The sequence below is a fragment of the Oncorhynchus mykiss genome, chromosome 6 (genome assembly GCF_013265735.2).
Source record: "Oncorhynchus mykiss isolate Arlee chromosome 6, USDA_OmykA_1.1, whole genome shotgun sequence".
NCBI lineage: Eukaryota > Metazoa > Chordata > Actinopteri > Salmoniformes > Salmonidae > Oncorhynchus > Oncorhynchus mykiss.
In genome coordinates this window covers 100,095,322-100,116,902 of record NC_048570.1, presented here as the reverse complement: position 1 = coordinate 100,116,902, position 21,581 = coordinate 100,095,322, and the positions used below count along the sequence as shown (strand labels likewise).

The 21,581-nt window shown below is 47.7% G+C and overlaps 1 protein-coding gene and 2 long non-coding RNA genes across 6 annotated transcripts; 1 reads left to right on the top strand and 2 right to left on the bottom strand.

The window, feature by feature from the left end:
* Positions 1 to 571: 571 nt before the first annotated feature.
* Positions 572 to 21,175, bottom strand: LOC118965014 (AP-3 complex subunit sigma-2). Of its 3 annotated transcripts, XM_036981723.1 has the most exons (6): positions 20,985 to 21,166; positions 20,561 to 20,652; positions 20,051 to 20,162; positions 17,573 to 17,644; positions 3,405 to 3,512; positions 572 to 1,121 (listed from the first exon to the last, which is right to left on the bottom strand). In XM_036981723.1, the coding sequence occupies exons 1-6, from the start codon at positions 21,051 to 21,053 to the stop codon at positions 996 to 998; spliced, it is 579 nt and encodes a 192-aa protein (XP_036837618.1). In that variant the 5' UTR covers positions 21,054 to 21,166; the 3' UTR covers positions 572 to 995. The 3 variants fall into 3 exon arrangements, with proteins under 3 accessions (XP_036837618.1, XP_036837620.1, XP_036837619.1); XM_036981725.1 differs by lacking the exon at positions 3,405 to 3,512 and having other exon boundaries at positions 20,985 to 21,175; XM_036981724.1 differs by lacking the exon at positions 17,573 to 17,644 and having other exon boundaries at positions 20,985 to 21,171.
* LOC118965016 lies at positions 13,672 to 14,155 on the top strand. Its single transcript, XR_005052384.1, has 3 exons — positions 13,672 to 13,706; positions 13,829 to 13,858; positions 14,108 to 14,155. It is a non-coding gene; the product is annotated as an uncharacterized LOC118965016 (long non-coding RNA).
* On the bottom strand, positions 14,146 to 16,195 carry LOC118965015. 2 transcript variants are annotated; one of them, XR_005052383.1, is made up of 5 exons: positions 16,065 to 16,195; positions 15,829 to 16,025; positions 15,163 to 15,588; positions 14,378 to 15,087; positions 14,146 to 14,242 (listed from the first exon to the last, which is right to left on the bottom strand). It is a non-coding gene; the product is annotated as an uncharacterized LOC118965015 (long non-coding RNA). The 2 variants fall into 2 exon arrangements; XR_005052382.1 differs by lacking the exon at positions 16,065 to 16,195 and having other exon boundaries at positions 15,829 to 15,878; positions 15,982 to 16,062.
* Positions 21,176 to 21,581: the final 406 nt, after the last annotated feature.

Here is a 21,581-nt window from a genome sequence, read left to right as displayed (position 1 = left end):
ATGGAGGGATAATGTCCTGACAGAAGGATGGAGGGATAATGTCCTGACAGAGGGTTATAGGGCTAATGTCCTGACAGAAGGATGGAGGGATAATGTCCTCACAGAATGATGGAGGGATAATGTCCTGACAGAGGAAGGAGGGATAATGTCCCGACAGAAGGATGGGGGGATAATGTCCTGACAGAAGGATAGATGGATAATGTCCTGACAGAAGGATGGAGGGATAATGTCCTGACAGAAGGATGGAGGGATAATGTCCTGACAGAGGAAAAAGCTGGTTGTGATTTCATTAATAGAAAAGCAGTGGTGTATTATTTAGTTGTATCATTTTGAGAGGAGCCCCAGGATTCACACATCAATAACACAGCACAGTAACAATTAACCTGTCCAACATACAGTCAGCCTCCTCCCTCGCTGTTCTGCACTACCTATACACCATATATAGTGCACTACCTATACACCCTATTCCATATATAGTGCACTACCTATACACCCTATACACCCTATATAGTGCACTACCTATAGACCCTATATAGTGCACTACCTATACACCCTATTCCATACATAGTGCACTACCTATACACCCTATTCCCTATATAGTGCACTACCTATAGACCCTATTCCATATATAGTGCACTACCTATACACCCTATTCCCTATATAGTGCACTATTTTTGACCAGGGCCCATAGGAAGACATACTATATAGGTCATATAGTGTGTCTCACATCTTATAGTGCACTGATATATAGTGTAGTGCACTACTTTAGACCAGAAGGGCAGAAGCCCCCATAGGGCTCTGGTTAAAAGTAGTGCACTATATAGGGAATAGGGTGACATAGGGCTCTGGTCTAAAGTAGTGCACTATATAGGGTGCCATAGGGCTCTGGTCTAAAGTAGTGCACTATATAGGGTGCCATAGGGCTCTAGTCTAAAGTAGTGTACTATATGGGGAATAGGGTGCCGTTTGGGCCTAGCACCTGCTCCGCTCCCTGGTCAGAAGGGAGAGAGGCTGGGCACTTTGATATTGATGTCTCCGATGTTGATGTTGCGAGGCATTTCTGGGAGGTTGATGTTCTTGACGGCGGAGACAGCCCGCGCCGGCGCTGCAGAGAAGCCCCCCTGAAACAGACACAACTCTGCTTTGAGGCTTTTCTACACCAGCTGTGGAGATGATGAAATACACAGCAATGAAATGAACTCATCAGGTGTAATAGAGAGAGGAGACTAAAGGGTCTGGTTATGGACATCATGTTGAATCTACAGTAGGCTTCATCTCTGTCTGGGAACCTAGGAACGTTCATCTCTGTGTGGGAGACCAGGGGTCGTATTCACTAGGAACAGAAAGGAACTTATCAGGTGTAATAGAGAGAGGACATTAAGGGGTCTGGTTATGGACATCATGTTGAATCTACAGTAGGCTTCATCTCGGTCTGGGAGACCAGGGGTCTTATTCACTAGGAACCGAGGAACGTTCATCTCTGTCTGGGAGACCAGGGGTCTTATTCACTAGGAACAGAAAGGAACTCATCAGGTGTAATAGAGAGAGGACATTAGGGGGTCTGGTTATGGACATCATGTTGAATCTACAGTAGGCTTCATCTCTGTCTGGGAGACCAGGGCTCTTATTCACTAGGAACCGAGGAACGTTCATCTCTGTCTGGGAGACAAGGGTCGTTTTCACTAGGAACCGAGGAACGTTCATCTCTGTCTGGGAGACCAGGGGTCTTATTCACTAGGAACCGAGGAACGTTCATCTCTGTCTGGGAGACAAGGGTCGTTTTCACTAGGAACCGAGGAACGTTCATCTCTGTCTGGGAGACGAGACGTATTCACTAGGAACCGAGGAACGTTCATCTCTGTCTGGGAGACCAGGGTCGTTTTCACTAGGAACCGAGGAACGTTCATCTCTGTCTGGGAGACAAGGGTCGTTTTCACTAGGAACCGAGGAACGTTCATCTCTGTCTGGGAGACGAGACGTATTCACTAGGAACCGAGGAACGTTCATCTCTGTCTGGGAGACCAGGGGTCTTATTCACTAGGAACCGAGGAACGTTCATCTCTGTCTGGGAGACCAGGGTCGTATTCACTAGGAACCTAAAGGTCTAGAGTCTAGACTAACAGCCCTAAAGGTCTAGAGTCTAGACTAACAGCCCTAAAGGTCTAGAGTCTAGACTAACAGCCCTAAAGGTCTAGAGTCTAGACTAACAGCCCTAAAGGTCTAGAGTCTAGAATAACAGCCCTAAAGGTCTAGAGTCTAGAATAACAGCCCTAAAGGACTAACTACAGGACCAGTCACCAGACTAACAGAGGACTAACTACAGGGCCAGTCACCAGACGAACAGAGGACTCTAACTACAGGACCAGTCACCAGACTAACAGAGGACTAACTACAGGGCCAGTCACCAGACTAACAGAGGACTAACAACAGGACCAGTCACCAGACTAACAGAGGACTAACTACAGGGCCAGTCACCAGACTAACAGAGGACTAATAACAGGGCCAGTCACCAGACTAACAGAGGACTAACAACAGGGCCAGTCACCAGACTAACAGAGGACTAACAACAGGACCAGTCACCAGACTAACAGAGGAATAACAACAGGACCAGTCACCAGACGAACAGAGGACTAACTACAGGACCAGTCACCAGACTAACAGAGGAATAACAACAGGACCAGTCACCAGACGAACAGAGGACTAACTACAGGGCCAGTCACCAGACTAACAGAGGACTAACAACAGGACCAGTCACCAGACTAACAGAGGACTAACTACAGGGCCAGTCACCAGACTAACAGAGGACTAATAACAGGACCAGTCACCAGACGAACAGAGGACTAACTACAGGACCAGTCACCAGACTAACAGAGGACTCTAACTACAGGGCCAGTCACCAGACAAACAGAGGACAGACTAACTACAGGACCAGTCACCAGACTAACAGAGGACTAACTACAGGACCAGTCACCAGACTAACAGAGGACTAACTACAGGACCAGTGAACAGACTAACAGAGGACTAACAACAGGACCAGTCACCAGACTAACAGAGGACTAACTACAGGACCAGTGAACAGACTAACAGAGGACTAACTACAGGGCCAGTCACCAGACTAAGAGAGGACTAACAACAGGGCCAGTCACCAGACTAACAGAGGACTAACTACAGGACCAGTCACCAGACTAACAGAGGACTAACTACAGGACCAGTCACCAGACTAACAGAGGACTAACTACAGGACCAGTCACCAGACTAACAGAGGACTAACTACAGGGCCAGTCACCAGTCTAACAGAGGACTAACTACAGGACCAGTCACCAGACTAACAGAGGACTAACTACAGGACCAGTCACCAGACTAACAAAGGACTAACTACAGGACCAATAAGTGAACTGACTAACCTCTGATTTCTCCATGCGGTTCTGCAGCTCTACCTGGCCCACGATCTCATTCATGTTGGTCTCCAGCACCATCCCCCCCATCACCACCTCCTGAAGGATGAAGTGGACCTGCAAAGGATAGGTATATAACAAGGTAATGTAGCAGACCTGTAAATGATAGGTATATAACAAGGTAATGTAGTGGACCTGTAAATGATAGGTATATAACAAGGTAATGTAGTGGACCTGTAAATGATAGGTATATAACAAGGTAATGTAGTGGACCTGCAAATGATAGGTATATAACAAGGTAATGTAGCAGACCTGTAAAGGATAGGTATATAACAAGGTAATGTAGCAGACCTGTAAAGGATAGGTATATAACAAGGTAATGTAGTGGACCTGTAAATGATAGGTATATAACAAGGTAATGTAGTGGACCTGTAAAGGATAGGTATATAACAAGGTAATGTAGTGGACCTGTAAATGATAGGTATATAACAAGGTAATGTAGTGGACCTGTAAATGATAGGTATATAACAAGGTAATGTAGTGGACCTGTAAATGATAGGTATATAACAAGGTAATGTAGCAGACCTGTAAATGATAGGTATATAACAAGGTAATGTATCAGGGTTGTAAATGATAGGTATATAACAAGGTAATGTAGTGGACCTGTAAATGATAGGTATATAACAAGGTAATGTAGTGGACCTGTAAATGATAGGTATATAACAAGGTAATGTAGTGGACCTGTAAATGATAGGTATATAACAAGGTAATGTAGTGGACCTGTAAATGATAGGTATATAACAAGGTAATGTAGTGGACCTGTAAATGATAGGTATATAACAAGGTAATGTAGTGGACCTGTATATAGCCTCCACATTGACTCTGTACCGGTACCCCCTGTATATAGCCTCCACATTGACTCTGTACCGGTACCCCCTGTATATAGCCTCCACATTGACTCTGTACCGGTACCCCATGTATATAGCCTCCACATTGACTCTGTACCGGTACCCCCTGTATATAGCCTCCACATTGACTCTGTACCGGTACCCCCTGTATATAGCCTCCACATTGACTCTGTACCGGTACCCCCTGTATATAGCCTCCACATTGACTCTGTACCGGTACCCCCTGTATATAGCCTCCACATTGACTCTGTACCGGTGCCCCCTGTATATAGCCTCCACATTGACTCTGTACCGGTACCACCTGTATATAGCCTCCACATTGACTCTGTACCGGTACCCCCTGTATATAGCCTCCACATTGACTCTGTACCGGTACCCCCTGTATATAGCCTCCACATTGACTCTGTACCGGTACCCCCTGTATATAGCCTCCACATTGACTCTGTACCGGTACCCCCTGTATATAGCCTCCATATTGACTCTGTACCGTAACACCCTGTATATAGCCTCCACATTGACTCTGTACCGTAATACCCTGTATATAGCCTCCACATTGACTCTGTACAGTAACACCCTGTATATAGCCTCCACATTGACTCTGTACCGGTGCCCCCTGTATATAGCCTCCACATTGACTCTGTACCGGTACCACCTGTATATAGCCTCCACATTGACTCTGTACCGGTACCCCCTGTATATAGCCTCCCCATTGACTCTGTACCAGTACCACCTGTATATAGCCTCCACACGGACTCTGTATCGGTACCCCCTGTATATAGCCTCCACACGGACTCTGTACCGGTACCCCCTGTATATAGCCTCCACATTGACTCTGTATCGGTACCCCCTGTATATAGCCTCCACATTGACTCTGTACCGGTACCACCTGTATATAGCCTCCACATTGACTCTGTATCGGTACCCCCTGTATATAGCCTCCACACGGACTCTGTACCGGTACCCCCTGTATATAGCCTCCACATTGACTCTGTACCGGTACCCCCTGTATATAGCCTCCACATTGACTCTGTACCGGTACCCCCTGTATATAGCCTCCACATTGACTTTGTACCGTAACACCCTGTATATAGCCTCCACATTGACTTTGTACCGTAACACCCTGTATATAGCCTCCATATTGACTTTGTACCGTAATACCCTGTATATAGCCTCCACATTGACTTTGTACCAGTACCACCTGTATATAGCCTCCACATTGACTCTGTACCAGTACCCCCTGTATATAGCCTCCACATTGACTCTGTACCAGTACCCCCTGTATATAGCCTCCACATTGACTCTGTACCGGTACCCCCTGTATATAGCCTCCACATTGACTCTGTACCGGTACCCCCTGTATATAGCTTCCACATTGACTCTGTACCGGTACCCCCTGTATATAGCCTCCACATTGACTCTGTACCGATACCCCCTGTATATAGCCTCCACATTGACTCTGTACCGGTACCCCCTGTATATAGCCTCCACATTGACTCTGTACCGGTACCCCCTGTATATTGCCTCCACATTGACTCTGTACCGGTACCCCCTGTATATAGCCTCCACATTGACTCTGTACCGGTACCCCTGTATATAGCCTCCACATTGACTCTGTACCGGTACCCCCTGTATATAGCTTCCACATTGACTCTGTACCGGTACCCCCTGTATATAGCCTCCATATTGACTCTGTACCGTAACACCCTGTATTTAGCCTCCACATTGACTCTGTACCGTAACACCCTGAAAATAGTCTCCACATTGACTCTGTACCGATACCCCCTGTATATAGCCTCCACACTGACTCTGTACCGGTACCCCTGTATATAGCCTCCACATTGACTCTGTACCGGTACCCCCTGTGTATAGCCTCCATATTGACTCTGTACCGTAACCCCCTGTATATAGCCTCCACATTGACTCTGTACCAGTACCACCTGTATATAGCCTCCACATTGACTCTGTACCGGTACCCCCTGTATATAGCCTCCACATTGACTCTGTACCGGTACCCCCTGTATATAGCCTCCACATTGACTCTGTACCGGTACCCCCTGTATATAGCCTCCACATTGACTCTGTACCGGTACCCCCTGTATATAGCCTCCACATTGACTCTGTACCGGTACCCCCTGTATATAGCCTCCATATTGACTCTGTACCAGTACCCCCTGTATATAGCCTCCACATTGACTCTGTACTGGTACCCCCTGTATATAGCCTCCACATTGACTCTGTACCGGTGCCCCCTGTATATAGCCTCCACATTGACTCTGTACCGGTACCACCTGTATATAGCCTCCACATTGACTCTGTACCGGTACCCCCTGTATATAGCCTCCACATTGACTCTGTACCGGTACCCCCTGTATATAGCCTCCACATTGACTCTGTACCGGTACCCCCTGTATATAGCCTCCACATTGACTCTGTACCGGTACCCCCTGTATATAGCCTCCATATTGACTCTGTACCGTAACACCCTGTATATAGCCTCCACATTGACTCTGTACCGTAATACCCTGTATATAGCCTCCACATTGACTCTGTACAGTAACACCCTGTATATAGCCTCCACATTGACTCTGTACCAGTACCACCTGTATATAGCCTCCCCATTGACTCTGTACCAGTACCACCTGTATATAGCCTCCACACGGACTCTGTATCGGTACCCCCTGTATATAGCCTCCACACGGACTCTGTACCGGTACCCCCTGTATATAGCCTCCACATTGACTCTGTATCGGTACCCCCTGTATATAGCCTCCACATTGACTCTGTACCGGTACCACCTGTATATAGCCTCCACATTGACTCTGTATCGGTACCCCCTGTATATAGCCTCCACACGGACTCTGTACCGGTACCCCCTGTATATAGCCTCCACATTGACTCTGTACCGGTACCCCCTGTATATAGCCTCCACATTGACTCTGTACCGGTACCCCCTGTATATAGCCTCCGCATTGACTCTGTACCGGTACCTCCTGTATATAGCCTCCACATTGACTCTGTACTGGTACCACCTGTATATAGCCTCCACATTGACTCTGTACCGGTACCCCCTGTATATAGCCTCCATATTGACTCTGTACCGTAACACCCTGTATATAGCCTCCACATTGACTCTGTACCGGTACCCCCTGTATATAGCCTCCATATTGACTCTGTACCGTAACACCCTGTATATAGCCTCCATATTGACTCTGTACCGGTACCCCCTGTATATAGCCTCCACATTGACTCTGTACCGGTACCTCCTGTATATAGCCTCCACATTGACTCTGTACCGGTACCCCCTGTATATAGCCTCCACATTGACTCTGTACCGGTACCCCCTGTATATAGCCTCCACATTGACTCTGTATCGTAACACCCTGAAAATAGTCTCCACATTGACTCTGTACCGATACCCCCTGTATATAGCCTCCACACTGACTCTGTACCGGTACCCCTGTATATAGCCTCCACATTGACTCTGTACCGGTACCCCCTGTATATAGCTTCCACATTGACTCTGTACCGGTACCCCCTGTATATAGCCTCCATATTGACTCTGTACCGTAACACCCTGTATATAGCCTCCACATTGACTCTGTACCGTAACACCCTGAAAATAGTCTCCACATTGACTCTGTACCGATACCCCCTGTATATAGCCTCCACATTGACTCTGTACCGGTACCACCTGTATATAGCCTCCACATTGACTCTGTACCGGTACCACCTGTATATAGCCTCCACATTGACTCTGTACCGGTACCCCCTGTATATAGCCTCCACATTGACTCTGTACCGGTACCCCCTGTATATAGCCTCCACATTGACTCTGTACCGGTACCCCCTGTATATAGCCTCCACATTGACTCTGTACCAGTACCCCCTGTATATAGCCTCCACATTGACTCTGTACCGGTACCCCCTGTATATAGCCTCCACATTGACTCTGTACCGGTACCCCCTGTATATAGCCTCCACATTGACTCTGTACCAGTACCCCCTGTATATAGCCTCCACATTGACTCTGTACCAGTACCCCCTGTATATAGCCTCCACATTGACTCTGTACCGGTACCCCCTGTATATAGCCTCCACATTGACTCTGTACCGGTACCCCCTGTATATAGCCTCCACATTGACTCTGTACCAGTACCCCCTGTATATAGCCTCCACATTGACTCTGTACCAGTACCCCCTGTATATAGCCTCCACATTGACTCTGTACCGTAATACCCTGTATATAGCCTCCACATTGACTCTGTACCAGTACCCCCTGTATATAGCCTCCACATTGACTCTGTACCGTAATACCCTGTATATAGCCTCCACATTGACTCTGTACCAGTACCCCCCTGTATATAGCCTCCACATTGACTCTGTACCGTAATACCCTGTATATAGCCTCCACATTGACTCTGTACCGTAATACCCTGTATATAGCCTCCACATTGACTCTGTACCAGTACCCCCCTGTATATAGCCTCCACATTGACTCTGTACCGTAATACCCTGTATATAGCCTCCACATTGACTCTGTACCGTAATACCCTGTATTTTAGCTTGTTATTGTTATTTACTGCTTTTCTTTAATTATTTGTTATTCTTATCTCTTACTTTTTTTTGTTGGTTAGGGGCTTGTAAGTCAGCATTTCACTGTGAGGTCTACACCTGTTGTATTCGGCGCATGTGACAAATAACGTGTCCAAATGTGTCCAAAACAAGGCCAATACGTTTCTATGGGTTTTTTTGGACCTACGCTTGTCACCTGCCTTCCTGCCTTTGGGACAACAACTCCCTTTGTTAGGGCAGAGACGTGCATCTCTCCATTACACACAGATCTCTGGTGTAAACGGGGAGGTGCACAGAGGAGGGAAGGAGACCTAAAAGACAACATGAGAACAAGCGGAAATAAACGCTCATAAAATTGAAAAATAACAAGACTCGATTCTGCGATACAGGCATTTGGAATATTGCGCAAAAACATCTAGGGCAGGGTTAGGGTTAGTTAGATCACCTGAGCTGAGCCAGAGGGCAGACTGACCATCTACTACCTGAGCTGAGCCAGAGGGCAGACTGAGCTGAGCCAGAGGGCAGACTGAGCATCTACCACCTGAGCTGAGCCAGAGGGCAGACTGAGCATCTACCACCTGAGCGGAGCCATAGGGTAGACTGAGCATCTACCACCTGAGCTGAGTCGGAGGGCAGACTGATCATCTTCCACCTGAGCTGAGCCGGAGGGCAGACTGAGCTGAGCCAGAGGGCAGACTGATCATCTACTACCTGAGCTGAGCCATAGGGCAGACTGAGCTGAACTGAGCCAGAGGGCAGACTGAGCATATACCACCTGAGCTGAGCCAGAGGGCAGACTGATCATCTACCACCTGAGCTGAGCCAGAGGGCAGACTGATAATCTACCACCTGAGCTGAGCCAGAGGGCAGACTGATCATCTACCACCTGAGCTAATCCATAGGGCAGACTGAGCATCTACCACCTGAGCTGAGCCATAGGGCAGACTGAACATCTACCATCTGAGCTGAGCCATAGGACAGACTGACATCTACCATCTGAGCTGAGCCATAGGACAGACTGATCATCTATCACTTGAGCTGAGCCATATGGCTGACTGAGCATCTACCATCTGAGCTGAGCCATAGGACAGACTGATCATCTACTACCTGAGCTGAGCCATAGGGCAGACTGAGCTGAACTGAGCCAGAGGGCAGACTGAGCATATACCACCTGAGCTGAGCCAGAGGGCAGACTGATCATCTACCACCTGAGCTGAGCCAGAGGGCAGACTGATAATCTACCACCTGAGCTGAGCCAGAGGGCAGACTGATCATCTACCACCTGAGCTAATCCATAGGGCAGACTGAGCATCTACCACCTGAGCTGAGCCATAGGGCAGACTGAACATCTACCATCTGAGCTGAGCCATAGGACAGACTGACATCTACCATCTGAGCTGAGCCATAGGACAGACTGATCATCTATCACTTGAGCTGAGCCATATGGCTGACTGAGCATCTACCATCTGAGCTGAGCCATAGGACAGACTGATCATCTACCACCTGAGCTGAGCCATAGGACAGACTGATCATCTATCACTTGAGCTGAGCCATGTCAAAATATTGTCAGTGAGTATAACAGAACTGATATTGCAGGCGAAATCCTGAGGAAAATCCAATCAGGAAGTGCCTCTTATTTTGAAACCGTTGTGTTCCTATGCACCCCTATTGGCCATTGAAAGGGATATCAACCAGATTCCTTTTTCTACGTATTCCCTAAGGTGTCTACAGCATTTAGACATAGTTTCACGCCTTTATGTTGAAGAATGAGCGTAAACGACTACATTGCGTGAGTGGCCAGCTGAGGGCTCTCAGAGTGATTCTTGCGTAAAATACGGAGGTAGTCATTTTTCCTCTCACTCCTACTGAAAAGTCAATTGTCCCGGTTGATATATTATCGAATAGATATTTGAAAAACACCTTGAGGATTGATTGTAAAAAAACGTTTGCCATGTTTCTGTCGATATTATGGATATAATTTGGATTTTTTTGGGGCGTTGTCGTGACCGCTATTTCCGATGGATTTCTGAACATAACGTGACAAACAAACGGAGGTATTTTGGGTATAAAATAATCTTTATGGAACAAAAGGAACATTTGCTGTCTAACTGGGAGTCTCGTCAGTGAAAACATCCGAAGATCATCAAAGGTAAACGGTTAATTTGATTGATTTTCTGATTTTCGTGACCAAGCTTCCTGCTGCTAGCTGGACATAATGCTATGCTAGGCTATCGATAAACTTACACAAACGCTTGTCTTGATTTGGCTGTAAAGCATAATTTATAAATCTGAGATGACAGGGTGATTAACAAAAGGCTAAGCTGTGTTTCACTATATTTCAGTTGTGGGTAGTTCCGCGGTGGACCATCCTGGTCTATATCCTGTCTACTGATCAGAACAGCCTGTTAACACGGTGGACCATCCTGGTCTATATCCTGTCTACTGATCAGAACAGCCTGTTAACACGGTGGACCATCCTGGTCTATACCCTGTCTATTGATCAGAACAGCCTGTTAACACGGTGGACCATCCTGGTCTATATCCTGTCTACTGATCAGAACAGCCTGTTAACACGGTGGACCATCCTGGTCTATATCCTGTCTATTGATCAGAACAACCTGTTAGTTTTCTGCTGTTGAAAGTGAATAAACACATCAGACTGCAATGACAGGTGGTTATCATAATAAATTCTAGTCAGTTACTTACATTTGGTAAACAAGGTTATAATGAAGGTTTAAATCCTGGCATGTTATTGTTTTACATGTTGCTCAAGCTTTGGAAGGTGTTCCTGTGAGAGGAAAACAGATGCTGGGTGTTAGCTAAACATACTGGAAGGTGTTCCTGTGAGAGGAAAACAGATGGTAGAAGTTAGAGGGTGTTAGCTAAACATACTCCGATAAGTCTAGAGTAGCAGCGGAGCAGTCAGATAGTAGAAAGTACTAAAAACTACTGGTTTTAATTCCATCAGCAGCTTTCTCCACCACTGCCATCACTGGACACAACTAGAATCTCATTCTGTGACATGAAAGGTGGAAGAGTTAGAACTGCACCTAGCTTCTCAACTCCGCCTAGCCTAGCTTCTCAACTCCGCCTAGCCTAGCTTCTCAACTCCGCCTAGCCTAGCTTCTCAACTCCGCCTAGCCTAGCTTCTCAACTCCGCCTAGCCTAGCTTCTCAACTCCGCCTAGCCTAGCTTCTCAACTCCGCCTAGCCTCTCAACTCCGCCTAGCCTAGCCTCTCAACTCCGCCTAGCCTAGCCTCTCAACTCCGCCTAGCCTAGCCTCTCAACTCCGCCTAGCCTAGCCTCTCAACTCCGCCTAGCCTAGCTTCTCAACTCCGCCTAGCCTAGCCTCTCAACTCCGCCTAGCCTCTCAACTCCGCTTGGCGGAATGTGTTGTGGTCAATTCCATTTCAATTCCAGTCAATTTAGGAAGTACACTGAAATTCCAATTCTCTTCAATGCTTTTTAATCGGGTGTACTCTCGGAATTAACTGGAATTGAGCTCAACTCTGGTTGTGGTATGTGATGGTTGGGGTGAAAATGTACCAGAGAATAGATGGTTGGTGACCTTTGCCCCAACACACAGTACAAATGGGTTTTAAATAGTCCTCCAGTCAAATCCCAGATAGACCCAAAGCCCCTACCAATCGACAGTTCCTCCAGTCAATCCCAGATAGATCCTGAGCCCCTCCAGTCAATCACAGATAGACCTAGAGCCCCTCCAGTCAATCACAGATAGACCCAGAGGCCCTACCCATTGACAGTTCCTCCAGTCAATCCCAGATAGATCCTGAGCCCCTCCAGTCAATCACAGATAGACCTAGAGCCCCTCCAGTCAATCACAAATAGACCCAGAGCCCCTACCAATCGACAGTTCCTCCAGTCAATCCCAGATAGATCCTGAGCCGCTCCAGTCAATCACAGATAGACCTAGAGCCCCTCCAGTCAATCACAGATAGACCCAGAGCCCCTACCAATCGACAGTTCCTCCAGTCAATCCCAGATAGATCCTGAGCCCCTCCAGTCAATCACAGATAGACCTAGAGCCCCTCCAGTCAATCACAGATAGACCCAGAGGCCCTACCCATTGACAGTTCCTCCAGTCAATCACAGATAGACCCAGAGGCCCTACCCATTGACAGTTCCTCCAGTCAATCACAGATAGACCCAAAGCCCCTACCCATTGACAGTTCCTCCAGTCAATCACAGATAGACCCAAAGCCCCTACCCATTGACAGTTCCTCCAGTCAATCACAGATAGACCCAGAGCCCCTACCCATTGACAGTTCCTACTAATTGGTTATAGGGAATGGTTCAACCACCACACTCTCTGTAGAAACTAATATAGAACTTTGCTCCCCATAGCAGAACAATCGTGGGTCTACATATTCCTCTGTATCAGTACATGTTGCAGGTAAACTTTGCATGATAAAAAATGTGTCACACAGGCTGCATTTCTGCCTGCTCAGATACACACGAAAACATTAAGTGAACCCGGGAATTGATCGAAAATCACTCAGAAACGCACAAACAAGACCAACAATGCAATATAATATGACTAACATTTTCGGTTACTAGGCCTAAATGAAACCAAGATGGCTTTGACCATGCTGGTATGCTCTGCCCATCTGATACCTCCAACAGACCTAGGTCAGCCCCTCTGATACCTCCAACAGACCAAGGTCAGGCCCTCTGATACCTCCAACAGACCTAGGTCAGCCATCTGACCTCCAACAGACCTAGGTCAGCCATCTGACCTCCAACAGACCTAGGTCAGACCTCGGCCCTCCAACAGACCTAGGTCAGCCCCTCAGACCTCCAACAGACCTAGGTCAGCCTCTCAGACATCCAACAGACCTAGGTCAGGCCCTCAGACCTCCAACAGACCTAAGTCAGCCCCTCAGACCTCCAACAAACCCAGGTAAGCCCATCAGATACCTCCAACAGACCTAGGTCAGCCCCTCAGACCTCCAACAGACCTAGGTCAGCCCCTCTGAGACCTCCAACAGACCTCCAACAGACCTAGGTGAGCCCCTCTGATACCTCCAACAGACCTAGGTCAGCCCCTCAGACCTCCAACAGACCTCCAACAGACCTAGGTCAGCCCATCAGACCCTAGACCTCCAACAGACCTAGGTCAGCCCCTCAGAGACCTCCAACAGACCAAGGTCAGGCCCCCAGATACCTACAACAGACCTAGGTCAGCCCCTCAGATACCTACAACAGACCTAGGTCAGCCCCTCAGACCTCCAACAGACCTAGGTCAGCCCCTCAGACCTCCAACAGACCTAGGTCAGCCCCTCAGACCTCCAACAGACCTAGGTCAGCCCCTCAGACCTCCAACAGACCTAGGTCAGCCCCTCAGACCTCCAACAGACCGAGGTCCGCCGCACTGACACCTCCAACAGACCTAGGTCAGCCCCTCTGATCTCCAACAGACCTAGGTCAGCCCCTCAGACCTCCAACAGCCCTAGGTCAGCCACTCTGAGACCTCCAACAGACCTCCAACAGACCTAGGTCAGCCCCTCTGAGATCTCCAACAGACCTAGGTCAGCCCCTCAGACCTCCAACAGACCTAGGTCAGCCCCTCAGACCTCCAACAGACCTAGGTCAGCCCCTCAGACCTCCAACATACCTAGGTCAGCCCATCAAACCTCAGACCTCCAACAGACCTAGGTCAGCCCCTCAGATACCTCCAACAGACCTAGGTCAGCCCATCAGAGACCTCCAACAGATCAAGGTCAGGCCCTCTGATACCTCCAACAGACCTAGGTCAGCCCATCAGACCTCCAACAGACCTAGGTCAGCCCCTCAGACCTCCAACAGACCTAGGTCAGCCCATCAGATACCTCCAACAGACCTAGGTCAGCCCCTCTGACCTCCAACAGACCTAGTTCAGCCCCTCTGACCTCCAACAGACCTAGGTCAGCCCCTCTGAGACCTCCAACCGACCTAGGTCAGCCCATCAGACCTCATACCTCCAACAGACCTAGGTCAGCCCCTCAGACCTCCAACAGACCTAGGTCAGCCCCTCAGACCTCCAACAGACCTAGGTCAGCCCCTCAGACCTCCAACATACCTAGGTCAGCCCATCAGACCTCCAACAGACCTAGGTCAGCCCCTCTGAGACCTCCAACAGACCTCCAACAGACCTAGGTCAGCCCTTCAGACCTCCAACAGACCTAGGTCAGTCCCTCAGACCTCCAACAGACCTAAGTCAGCCACTCTGAGACCTCCAACAGACCTCCAACAGACCTAGGTCAGCCCCTCTGAGATCTCCAACAGACCTAGGTCAGCCCCTCAGATACCTCCAACAGACCTAGGTCAGCCCATCAGAGACCTCCAACAGATCAAGGTCAGGCCCTCTGATACCTCCAACAGACCTAGGTCAGCCCATCAGACCTCCAACAGACCTAGGTCAGCCCCTCAGACCTCCAACAGACCTAGGTCAGCCCATCAGATACCTCCAACAGACCTAGGTCAGCCCCTCTGACCTCCAACAGACCTAGTTCAGCCCCTCTGACCTCCAACAGACCTAGGTCAGCCCCTCTGAGACCTCCAACCGACCTAGGTCAGCCCATCAGACCTCATACCTCCAACAGACCTAGGTCAGCCCCTCAGACCTCCAACAGACCTAGGTCAGCCCCTCAGACCTCCAACAGACCTAGGTCAGCCCCTCAGACCTCCAACATACCTAGGTCAGCCCATCAGACCTCCAACAGACCTAGGTCAGCCCCTCTGAGACCTCCAACAGACCTCCAACAGACCTAGGTCAGCCCTTCAGACCTCCAACAGACCTAGGTCAGTCCCTCAGACCTCCAACAGACCTAAGTCAGCCACTCTGAGACCTCCAACAGACCTCCAACAGACCTAGGTCAGCCCCTCTGAGATCTCCAACAGACCTAGGTCAGCCCCTCTGAGACCTCCAACCGACCTAGGTCAGCCCATCAGACCTCAGACCTCCAACAGACCTAGGTCAGCCCCTCTGAGACCTCCAACAGACCTAGGTCAGCCCTTCAGACCTCCAACAGACCTAGGTCAGTCCCTCAGACCTCCAACAGACCTAAGTCAGCCACTCTGAGACCTCCAACAGACCTCCAACAGACCTAGGTCAGCCCCTCTGAGATCTCCAACAGACCTAGGTCAGCCCCTCTGAGACCTCCAACCGACCTAGGTCAGCCCATCAGACCTCAGACCTCCAACAGACCTAGGTCAGCCCCTCAGACCTCCAACAGACCTAGGTCAGCCCCTCAGACCTCCAACAGACCTAGGTCAGCCCCTCAGACCTCCAACAGACCTAGGTCAGCCCCTCAGACCTCCAACAGACCTAGGTCTGTACTACCTGTTTCATCTAGGCTGCCTCAGCAAGGCTTCCCCTGCTACTACCTGAATCCACACAGCAGGGTTTCATCTAGGCTGCCTCAGCAAGGCTTCCCCTGCTACTATCTAGCTCCACACAGCAGGGTTTCATCTAGGCTGCCTCAGCAAGGCTTCCCCTGCTACTGCCTGGCTCCACACAGCAGGGTTTCATCTAGGCTGCCTTAGCAGGGTTTCATCTAGGCTGCCTTAGCAGGGTTTCATCTAGGCTGCCTTAGCAGGGTTTCATCTAGGCTGCCTTAGCAGGGTTTCATCTAGGCTGCCTTAGCAGGGTTTCATCTAGGCTGCCTTAGCAGGGTTTCATCTAGGCTGCCTTAGCAGGGTTTCATCTAGGCTGCCTTAGCAGGGTTTCATCTAGGCTGCCTCAGCAGGGTTTCATCTAGGCTGTCTTAGCAGGGTTTCATCTAGGCTGCCTTAGCAGGGTTTCATCTAGGCTGCCTTAGCAGGGTTTCATCTAGGCTGCCTCAGCAGGGTTTCATCTAGGCTGCCTCAGCAGGGTTTCATCTAGGCTGCCTCAGCAGGGGTTCATCTAGGCTGGCTTAGCAGGGTTTCATCTAGGCTGCCTTAGCAGGGTTTCATCTAGGCTGCCTTAGCAGGGTTTCATCTAGGCTGCCTCAGCAGGGGTTCATCTAGGCTGCCTCAGCAAGGCTTCCCTGCTACTACCTAGCTCCATACAGCAGGGTTTCATCTAGGCTGCCTCAGCAAGGCTTCCCTGCTACTACCTAGCTCCACACAGCAGGGTTTCATCTAGGCTGCCTTAGCAGGGTTTCATCTAGGCTGCCTCAGCAGGGGTTCATCTAGGCTGCCTCAGCAAGGCTTCCCTGCTACTACCTAGCTCCATACAGCAGGGTTTCATCTAGGCTGCCTCAGCAAGGCTTCCCTGCTACTACCTAGCTCCACACAGCAGGGTTTCATCTAGGCTGCCTCAGCAAGGCTTCCCCTGCTACTACCTAGCTCCATACAGCAGGGTTTCATCTAGGCTGCCTTAGCAGGGTTTCATCTAGGCTGCCTCAGCAAGGCTTCCCCTGCTACTGCCTGGCTCCACACAGCAGGGTTTCATCTAGGCTGCCTCAGCAAGGCTTCCCCTGCTACTACCTAGCTCCATACAGCAGGGTTTCATCTAGGCTGCCTCAGCAAGGCTTCCCCTGCTAGTCAATCCCTCCTGAAGGCTTTCCTCATATTGAATGCATATTGTGTCTATAAACCAGCTGCCATGTTATACACAGAAGTGTATTTATTACTCTAATGCATCAAAGAGTGTCACAAGCCAAAACTTGGCAAAGCTGACCTTGTAAATGATTTCCATGGACTTGAACTCACCTTATCCATGTGGAAAATGAGGTCCAGTTCACAGACGTTCTCAAAGCATTTGTCCAGAGTTTCCACGAACACCTACAGAGGAGATATTGTCAAGTCATCCATCTTATGTTAAGTATACAGTCCCAGTCAAAGGTTTGGACACCTACTCATTCCAGGGTTTTTCTTTATTTTCAGTATTTACTACATTGTAGAATAATAGTGAAGTCATCAAAACTATGCAATAACACATATGGAATCAGGTAGTAACCAAAACATTTTTTTTAAAGTGTTGAACAAATCAAAATATATTTTAAATTCTTCAAAGTAGCCACCCTTTGTCTTGACAGCTTTGCATTATCTTGACATTCTCTCAACCAGCTTCACCTGGAATGCTTTTCCAACAGTCTTGAAGGAGTTCCCACATATGCTGAGCACTTTTTGGCTGCTTTCCCTTCACTCTGCGGTCCAACACATCCCAAACCATCTCAATTGGGTTGAGGTCGGGTGATTGTGGAGGCCAGGTCATAGTTTTGATGTCTTCACTATTATTTTACAATGTAGAAAATAGTTTTAAAAAATAAAGAAAAACCCTGGAATGAGTAGGTGTTCTAGAACCCTGGAATGAGTAGGTGTTCTAGAACCCTGGAATGAGTAGGTGTTCTAGAACCCTGGAATGAGTAGGTGTGTCTGGTAATGGTAATGTATGTAAGAATGATCTTTGATGTAATACACAACCTACAGTGCATTCGTTAAGACCTCTTCTCTTGTTACCCATGTTGTTACATTACAGCCTTATTGTAAAATGGATTAAATCTACAAACTACACACCATAACGACAAAGACAAAACAGGATATTAGAAATAAAAAAACTGAAATATCAGATTTACATTTACAAGTATTCAGAATCTCTGCTATGAGACTAACTCGAGCTCAGGTGCATCCTGTTTCCATTGATCATGCTTGATGATGTTTCTACAACTTGGCTATATACAGGGTGTTACGGTACAGAGTCAATGTGGAGACTATATACAGGGTGTTATGGTACAGAGTCAATGTGGAGGCTATATACAGGGGGTACTGGTACAGAGTCAATGTGGAGGCTATATACAGGGGGTACCAGTACAGAGTCAATGTGGAGACTATATACAGGGTGTTATGGTACAGAGTCAATGTGGAGGCTATATACAGGGGGTACCAGTACAGAGTCAATGTGGAGACTATATACAGGGTGTTATGGTACAGAGTCAATGTGGAGGCTATATACAGGGGGTACTGGTACAGAGTCAATGTGGAGGCTATATACAGGGGGTACCAGTACAGAGTCAATGTGGAGAATATATACAGGGTGTTACGGTACAGAGTCAATGTGGAGGCTATATACAGGGTATTACGGTACAGAGTCAATGTGGACAATATATACAGGGGGTACCGGTACAGAGTCAATGTGGAGGCTATATACAGGGGGTACTGGTACAGAGTCAATGTGCCAGTTCGTCGAGGTAATACCTACATGTCGGTAGAGTTAAAGTTACTTTGCATAGATAATAAACAAAGTTTGCCCAGCAGCTGGGTTGGGTTTTTACGCTCAACAGTTTCCCGTGTGTATCAAGATTGGTCCACCACCCCATGGGCATCCAGCCAATTTGACGCAACTGTGGGAAGCATTGGAGTCGACATGGGCCAGCATCCCTGTGGAACGCTTTCAACACCTTGTAGTCCATGCCTGGAGGAGTTGAGGCTGTTCTGAGGGCAAAAGGGGGAGGTGCTCCTCAATATTAGGAAGGTGTTCTTAATGTTTTGTACACTCAGTGTATATTTGCTCAATACACACCCATCAGTAGGCTTTACAATGTCATGTATCGTGAGTTCAAGGGTCATTAGTGGTCACTGAAGATCAAGACAAGAAGCGTATCTAAAGCATATCCCGACTTGTCATAACCTTGAACAGCAACTCCACCACCACACAATCAAAAACAATACAGGTTTGAAAGCGTTGTCTTCTGTCTATTTAATGATATGTTTGCATTGAAAGTGGATACAGGTCATCAACTTGAACCCACCCCAACTACCACCACCATAAAAACATTCAAGTGTTTGAAAGCACTGCATCTCAGTGCTAGAGGCGTCACTACAGACCCTGGTTCAATTCCAGGCTGTATCACTACCGGCTGTGATTGCGAGTCCTATAGGGCTGACTCTCTGGGAAAGGAGAGGTGAGTGGACAGTACAGCTGACTGTCTGTATAGATGGTAACACAACCCTACTGTTCTACAGAGTTATAGATGGTAACACAACCCTACTGTTCTACAGAGTTATAGATGGTAACACAACCCTACTGTTCTACAGCGTTATAGATGGTAACACAACCCTGCTGTTCTACAGAGTTATAGATGGTAACACAACCCTACTGTTCTACAGAGTTATAGATGGTAACACACCACACAACCCTACTGTTCTACAGAGTTACAGACGGTAACATAGCAACAGTTGCCAACCCACCTGTATTAGATCCAGAATACCGAGCTCACTCTCAGAGGAGTCCACACAGAACACAAAGTACAGTGTTGCGTAGTGCCGGTAGATCAACTTGTAGTCCGAGCCACCGATCAAACTGCAAATAGAGAAATTATATTATTAGTATATTCTGCCATGTCTGATTCGGTCCAACTTTAACTCATCTGCCAGGGAATTGATGATGGATTGCCGGTCATATGAGCTGAACACTTCGGTCAAACAATACTTCTCATTTAACAACCCAGGATAAATCTTTAGTCACAATGACCAACTGAGCTTGCCCAGTTGGTCTATAGGCTACAGTATAGGTAGGTCTACATCATATAGTCACCACAGAAGCACAATACCCCAATACAAGCCATAGATACCTATATAGCTGCCTCCTGGGTGGTTCATTGAATCATTAACGCATCTTTTTTAATTCGCTGATTGTTTCATCAAGAATTTATATTTTGGTTAATTTAACCAGCTAGTAATGCTACCGATAGCTGTTACCTTCCCCCCTCCAAGAAGTTGCAGACGTTGTCGTCCCTCTTCGACACCAGATGGAAAGTCTCTCGAATGATCTGCTGCTGCACATCTTCAGCCTGAGAAGAAATATGTCTTTGATAAATTGGCTATGAACTCCATTTACAATCTAAATGAAAGAGCTAACTTCAGCTAGCGGTCAGGCAGCAGTAAACCAGCCTGTAGGTTGGCCATCTGTTGGGTACATTGATATTCGTAGCTATGTCAACAAATATATAAGCAACTTAGCTAGTTAGGTATATAAATGTCAATAAATCACATCTCATGATGATGACAATATAGATTATTGATTAGTTAGCCTCTAGCTAGCATACCATAAGTGCACTAAAAGCTGGCAAATAAGACAGACATAGCTAACAAACTGTAGCAGTTCATAGATTTGGTTACTTACAAAATATTCATAAAATCTGATGAGTCGTGGTTTCCCATGGTTGTTAAATATTAAAATAGCTTTAATCATATTTAGCTGTAAATGTCTCAAATGACTTAATAACAGACTTGCAGTCAGCTGTCCACCTGGCGGATGTGTTGATACGTAGATTTTGCCGGTTCTTCTTCTTCGCTGTGGTTTATTGACAGACTCCACTCATAAACTGTATTGCTGCCACCTACTGTACGGAGTAGTAAAAAATACACACAATAACTAAAACAAATGTAGAGGAACAAACCTTTAACAAAAACTAAAAGTGTACTATTCAGATCCCTACACAGGCTCTGGAATCTGGGAGGGGGGAACCTCTTTATTGAGTCCCTGTAACATATCAGCTGCAAAGTCCTGGAGATCCAGAAATCTATTTGCTGCCTTCACAATGATGCTTTATTGGTTTGATTAGTGCAGTTCATCACTTGCGCTATAAACTCCTTCTCCTGCATGGCATTCACTGCAGACTGTGGGACATCCACTACCATCTCCTCTCTACTCACTCCAGCTATTTTCACTGCCTCCACATAGGAGACCTGCTAGATGGCCCTGATCCGAGCTACTGCA

Coding starts and splice junctions, on each gene's coding strand:
- LOC118965014 (XM_036981723.1), bottom strand. CDS start 21,053: ATGATTAAAGCTATTTTAATATTTAACAACCATGGGAAACCACGACTC. Junction 17,645..20,050: donor GTATTCTGGATCTAATACAG/GTGGGTTGGCAA, acceptor TCTCCTCTGTAG/GTGTTCGTGGAAACTCTGGA. Junction 3,513..17,572: donor TCATTTTCCACATGGATAAG/GTGAGTTCAAGT, acceptor TATCCTTTGCAG/GTCCACTTCATCCTTCAGGA.